The sequence below is a fragment of the Notolabrus celidotus genome, chromosome 21 (genome assembly GCF_009762535.1).
Source record: "Notolabrus celidotus isolate fNotCel1 chromosome 21, fNotCel1.pri, whole genome shotgun sequence".
In the NCBI taxonomy this organism is placed as follows: Eukaryota; Metazoa; Chordata; class Actinopteri; order Labriformes; family Labridae; genus Notolabrus; species Notolabrus celidotus.
Genome location: NC_048292.1, coordinates 25,617,321 through 25,623,817, shown reverse-complemented (window position 1 = coordinate 25,623,817; position 6,497 = coordinate 25,617,321). Strand labels below are relative to the sequence as shown.

Below are 6,497 nucleotides of genomic sequence, written 5' to 3'. Positions count from 1 at the left end.
TGTATCGAGGCTGGATGTGACTGGACCACAAACGGCTGTTCTTGGGCAAATCAAGGAGTGGGGAATGTAAGTATGCATGTTTTTATACACTGAGATAATAATGTCTTTCTACATCAATGAAACTGCACAACACTCTTTTAAAGAGCGATCTTTAAATTGAACCACTGCTGTTGGTAAGACAGCCACAGATCTTTAACATTCATGATTACTTTTGAAAAAATTAGCAAACTGAAGAGATGTATGAGTTGATTCTAATATAGTTTATTAAGATAACTGAGAGTCTGGCTCTCTTTCTTTGGAACTCCCTAGTAATTGTTATTTAAGTCATTCAGAGAGTCGCCTTCTTTTCAGTTTATTCAGAAATACTTTGTTAGTGTTTGTCCCAGTAGGGTTAACACCACTCCGAGTGCTAGCAGTAGGAGTGGGGTTAGTGGTAGTAGCAGTAATAAAGAGGACACCACTCCTCTTAATAAATGGTAGAATATTTCTTGGACAAGCGTTTTCTGTACTTTTGATGCTGTGGAAACCTGATTGATTTATTCCAGTCATTCACTCCTCCTACAGGACAGTGTCTGCCAAAAGATGGAGTCATGGATGAACTTTACTGTGAGTGTTGCTCTTTAATCCCCAACCCTTTCTACCTTTTGGAGCTTGTTGAGGCCAGCGAAGTTTCAAGCATCAGCAAAAAATAATAAGCTAATAATTATGGTTTTTTTGTTTTCCTGTCAGAGACCAGAGATCTCCTCCATCACTCCCAGCGTTGTGTCTTTCTACGGCAGGAACCACGCTGTGTTGTCTGGTAGTAACCTTAGTCCTGTGACAGGAGTGAGGATCCAGGCAGACATGGACTGCACACCTCAAGAGTGAGTCACTTTATGGGTGACTGAGATCATATCAACTCTTCAAAAGACACATCTTTGACAACTAACTGTAGAGAAATGCCAGTTGTATTAAAGATGAACATGCTTCACAATAATATCATTAACTTGTTTTTCTATGACTGTCTAGTCAAACTTCAACGTCATTGCTCTTCAGTAAAGCAGAAAAGTGGATTCTTGGTGAAAATGTGCTCCACAGACATTTCCATGTACATTCACTCATGTAGGAAAATCTAGATGATAAATATGGCAGCTGAATTTCAGCAGCTGCTCTCCTGACAATAAATAGGTTTTTTTATTTGCTGAAACACCAACATAAGTTTGTTTTCTACACTTATGTTGGCAATATGTTTCCCCTGGATCCAAAGTACGTCTCAAAAGTATTTTTTCCATCCCTGTTGACATTTTATCTGAGGGTAGCTAGCTCAAGCTTCATCTGACTGCATCAAAGTGGTGTGAAAGCACAGATATTATATTATTAGTAAATACTTTCACCATTGGATATATGTAACTATATATCCAATAGTTAAAAGGTAATCATGTTGAGTTGAAATGCATTGATTTTTACATAAAATACTTACTGGCCTCGTGAAATTCTCAAAAGTGGAGTGTGTGACTTATCTCTTCCAAGTAAAATCTGGACACAACTCGTTGTTAGAACCACTGCTTAGAGCTGGTACTTCTGCTGGTACTTGTGTCACAATATGATCAGAAATGTTATCTCTCAAACCTGATCTTGAATTGCTAGACCGTAAAACATGACCAGTGTACATAAGAGGAAGTCCTGGCTTGGTTTTGCGTCATCTACAAGCTTTAGTTAAAATGGGCGTTACATTATTTAGAGACAGATTTTTTTGCTGTGCTTTTGACGGCGATCTTTTTTAATATGCTCTTTTTAAATCTTCTGTACGACAGGTCTCCTGTTTGGAACAACACCGGTGAATTTCTGACATTCCACATTCCCAGTGCAGAAGATAAAGGTGTGGTCCAAGTATGTGTTCTCCTCCCTGATAATAGCTGTTACAGCAATGCCAAAGTCACCTACCGCTCAGCACCATCCTGCACCAACATTTCACCTAACAGCACCTGGAGTAGGTATGTATGTTTGAACACCACATAAATCTTTTTTTAAATGCAAACATCTGGAAACAAAGGCTCCTCTGATGAGAAGACATGATTGATGTAGCTAAGTGCAAAAAGAAATGTCAGTGAATAAATATCAGTGTCAAAGACATGAGAAAGAAACCTTTAATTTAGTAGAAGGTCTTCATTTGCTTTCTTCCTCAGATTTTCTTGTGTGAAAACTTTATCAGCTTTAATGCTTCTTCACTAACTTAGAGGAAACAGTGTTAGTGAGAAACAGTCAGACCGCATCACACCACTTCCCTTCATAGTCGCTGCAAGTTCCACTTGTTTGTTTTTCACCTTATAATAGCAGTGTTAAGAGACTTAAACGTCAAACGTATTTAGAGTTTTACATATGATAATACATGTAAAAGGCAATATACATTATTTTGTATCCATAGTGTAATGATAAAGATATGCTAATTTTACCCTGAACCTATTTATCACAGGAGGTAAACCTGCTGGTAAAGACTGGTGTCTGTCACTCATTTTTAATTTAAACTTGCACAGTTTATGTGCATGGTCTCCACATCAAGCTCTTGGTTGGGATGTAAGTTCTACATGAAACCAGCAGTGTGTCTTGTTTTCACCCTGTTGACCTCAATCACCATGTTATCTTTTATACATGGGGTTAGCTCTAGTTCCAAACTGGATTTGAAGAGTGGAAACTATCAGAATTTCACTGAGATTAGTTTTGTATATTTTGGCTCCCCTCTACTTATGTTTTCATTAAAACAACAACAAAAGCTGATATTTAAGCAACAATAAAAGACGTTTGCAATGTGGAGGAATAACTGAGGTGGAGGACCCATGTGCAGAAAATAAAGATTTAATAATAAAAGAACAAAAGGTACAAACAAACTTATTAAATGTCCAATTAACATCCAAATAAAACATAGGGAACACAAGAAGAGAAACACAGAGTACATACACACTGAACATAAGAAAGACGTACAATGATCCAACCAGGGACAGGGGAAACTAAATACACAGAGTAATTAACACAGGTGTGAACACAGGACACAGGTGAAACTAATGAGGGGTAATCAAAAAGGAGGGAAACACACGAGTACAGAAAGTAACTAAACAGGGATCAGAACTATAAAACAGAGAACACAAGACTAGACTAAGAAACACAAGAAAGTACAAAAAGAAAAATGATCACAAAACACACAAGGGACACAAAGGATAACTAACACAGGAGAAACCAAGGCATGAAACACAGGAAAAAACTGAACACAGACTTTTAATGTCTCTTGTAGCAATGCTTGTATATCCAACATCACAGCATTGCAGGTAACTTCTTCTACTAGGATATCTCAGTGTAACCATAGCAATCTGTACTTAAAAGTTATGGTACCTAGCACTGACACCTAGTGGCTAGAAGTAGTAACGACTCCTATCACTGCACCCTCAGGATGAAAGCTTTTAATATTTTGAGGACTTCCAATCCTGTTCTCACCTAAACCACATTAATGTTTTTTATTGTTATTGTTTTTGTTTATTGTCGTCTCAAACCATGCTGATATAGACATCTTTTAAATGGCTAGTAATTTGTTAGAGAAAACTGTACTGATTGACAGTAAAGCGGTGGATATGCCTGCATTGAAAAGAGATCTCTTCTTTGTGGATGTTGCATCCATTTGTATCAGTACATCTTTGCAAAGGTAATCAAAAGGCTGTGTTCTTTAACAAATCACTTTTTGGCAGAAATTATTAAATACTACAATTTAACTTCATGTGTTGTATTGACAAACAACTCAAACTAACAAGTATCATATCTGTGAATCCCCATATTGGTCCCTTTTAACTTCCAGATGAAAGGTATGGATATTGTGTAGTTAAAACTGTAGCCTTTAGAGACTGAAATGAATGAAGACTAAGACTTCTGTTTGCACATGTAGGTAATTCTGATACATAGTGTTAGCCCTTGATGTGTGTTTTAATGATAAGACACAACCCTCCCTGGTAATCCAACATGTAATCATTTTGTTCTTGTTGGATTGACTGCTGCTCTGTGTCCTGTAGTGGAAAAAGGAAGATCACAATCCTGGGATCCCACCTGGAATATGTGGAAGCTGTCAAACACAGCCAAGTCCAGCAGGAGGTCAGACTTCCAGGAAACATCAACTATCAGGTGAGTGAGTCTGCAGACATACAGGGTATCCAATCATATAATAATGTACATAAATGATGTCACATCATATCACTATACATTATAAACCCACCTCTTTCCCTATGCTTAAATTTCAGGTGAGTTTGACCTTTGACCTGACATCGTATTAAGCTTTTATTCACTGAGTTTTTATTGTTCATTTGACTCATGTTTCTTCCTGTATTGATATTATGTTTTAAGCTTGTACAGCACTTTTTTAAAATCTGCTCTGTGGATAAACTTTGACTTGACTTGAATGTTTTTCAGCCTCTACAGAATCTCACCTATGACTCACCTGCAGCTGAAAATACTCATGGGACTTTTTCCAGCACTTTGTACCTGAAAGTAGCCAATGAGAGCTTAGCTTGTTCCACAGGAATAACCTACTATCCAGACCCTGAGTTTACGATGTACGCATCACCATACAGGTAATGCAGACTGTCCAGCACACGTGTACAAATGAGGAGCTGAAAGCTTAAATATCAGCTTTTGTTTCTGTTCTTCATCCAGAAAAAGGCAGACAAACTAGGGATGACCATAGAAGAGCTTTCAGTGTGGGGTATTCATGAAGAAAAACTGCACTCCTGCATCATGACAGAAAAAGACACAAATGCAGAGACTGAATTTTTCGTCTGTGAGATTTTGAATACACATGATGCTGTCGATACATTTGAGGAGTTAATGGTAACTTTCAGCCACATTGCACTGAGCTTGAAAATACTATGCAAAAAACAAAAATGATAATATCAGTGTGAATAATAGTAAATGTAGATTTCTCAGAAGAATGTTTATCTTTAAACTCTTTTAAAATAACATGATTATTTCTTTTTTACAGATACAGTATGGAGACCAAACAGTTAACCTTAAACTTTCATTGCATTTGTCTGTTGTGATGCTGCTATGCTTTCTGCTAATCCCTTTCATTGTTGTAGGTGAGTACTCACACTGACTGAGTGAACCTATTTAGTTAACTACCAGCCTCAAAGTTAAAATAAACAGGAATGTTGTTTATTCTTAATCTACCTGGCGTGTGTTTGGTTTGTCTCTCAGCTGTTGTGATCATCTGTTGGTGGCATCACAAAAAGCACACTCCAAAGATGAACAAGGTCGGGGAAGATCTGGAGCTCAGACAAGGTCAGTGTACGACTTTCTCAGTGCTCCAATAGAGTAACAGGTTATAACAGGATGACAGGTTATATTTTAAACAGTAATGTTTTCTTCAGATCAGCACTGTGAGAAGAACTTGAGTATAAAAGTAACCATGTCACGTCTTTGGTTTAAAGACTTCCGTGAAGCATCCACCGGTGTATCTTTGCTCTGAGCTCCTCAAGAACCCCCCCTCTCTCCTCAGTCCTCATCTTCTCCTGGTACTTTGAAGAAATGAAAAGATCCACCATCATGGCGGAGGGAATAAGATTTGTGGGTCAGCAAGAAGGAAGAGAGGAGAAAAGGATCTGTAAAGAATGTAGTGAGAAGCACGCTCAGTGATGTGTGCCTGATGCCTGTTTTTGATGGCTTGCTTTGGATCACTTTCTGTTTTGTTTTTTAGAACGCCAAGAATGTGTAATCTGCAGTTTTTTGTCTTAATATTTGTCTTAACAGCCTGACTTCAGATGAAATTTCCAACTGATAATATAACATCACACTGAACAACATTCAGTTGGACCCACTGTTACTGTATAGAAACGTATACATGGTCTAAGTCATGCCCAAGGACATGTTTCTTAGATGGGGGTGTCTTATTCAGATATCAACAAAGAAGGTCCTTAGATTTTCTTGCTTATCTACAAACCAAACAAGACGTTTTGTTGCCTCCACCTGTTTGAATAGGGATTTACTCAAGCTAAATAAAATATTTTAATATTTTGAGATGTTCTTTCTTCTTTTTTGTAGCTTCAGGCCATAATTACCAAAGTTCAAATATACAAATGAAACATTTTAGTTTACATGTCATGAGTCTAGAATATATTCTGTGTACTTTCTTAAATAATTGAAGATTTTTAACTTTTCATGATACTCTGATTTGAAAATTAAAGTGAAATAAACTGAAACACATGGATTGTCTAAGCCAATAGCAGAACGGAAAGGGGTTGGTCTGAGGCAGAATTGATCCAGTTGTTTGAGCCATGCCTTCCAAAAGGGAATCAACTACAAAAGAGGGTTATTGCCTCTGAGGTCAAAACTGGTAGATAGAGAGAGGAGTTTGAAGGCTGTGCCTTTTATAGAGACTCAATGCAAGCCTTGGTTCTGTAAGCACTGTGTTCTAGTGCAGGGGTTCCCAAAGTGGGAGTCAGGACCACATGGGTGTCACGAGATGTCTTCCAGAATGTTTTCTTTTT

The 6,497-nt window shown here is 37.6% G+C and overlaps 1 protein-coding gene across 1 annotated transcript in view; it reads left to right on the top strand.

Moving 5' to 3' along the window:
• LOC117805449 overlaps nt 1-6,469 on the top strand; it is a 16,669-nt gene extending 10,200 nt beyond the window's left edge. Inside the window, exons 7-16 of the mRNA XM_034674180.1 lie at nt 1-66; nt 565-606; nt 730-863; nt 1,794-1,973; nt 4,032-4,140; nt 4,426-4,586; nt 4,669-4,842; nt 4,994-5,090; nt 5,209-5,292; nt 5,442-6,469. The exon at nt 1-66 is cut by the window's left edge and continues 10 nt beyond it. Coding sequence (XP_034530071.1) covers nt 1-66; nt 565-606; nt 730-863; nt 1,794-1,973; nt 4,032-4,140; nt 4,426-4,586; nt 4,669-4,687 — 711 coding nt within the window. The 3' untranslated portion in view covers nt 4,688-4,842; nt 4,994-5,090; nt 5,209-5,292; nt 5,442-6,469. The remainder of the gene's footprint in view (nt 67-564; nt 607-729; nt 864-1,793; nt 1,974-4,031; nt 4,141-4,425; nt 4,587-4,668; nt 4,843-4,993; nt 5,091-5,208; nt 5,293-5,441) is intronic.
• The last annotated feature ends 28 nt before the right edge of the window (nt 6,470-6,497 follow it).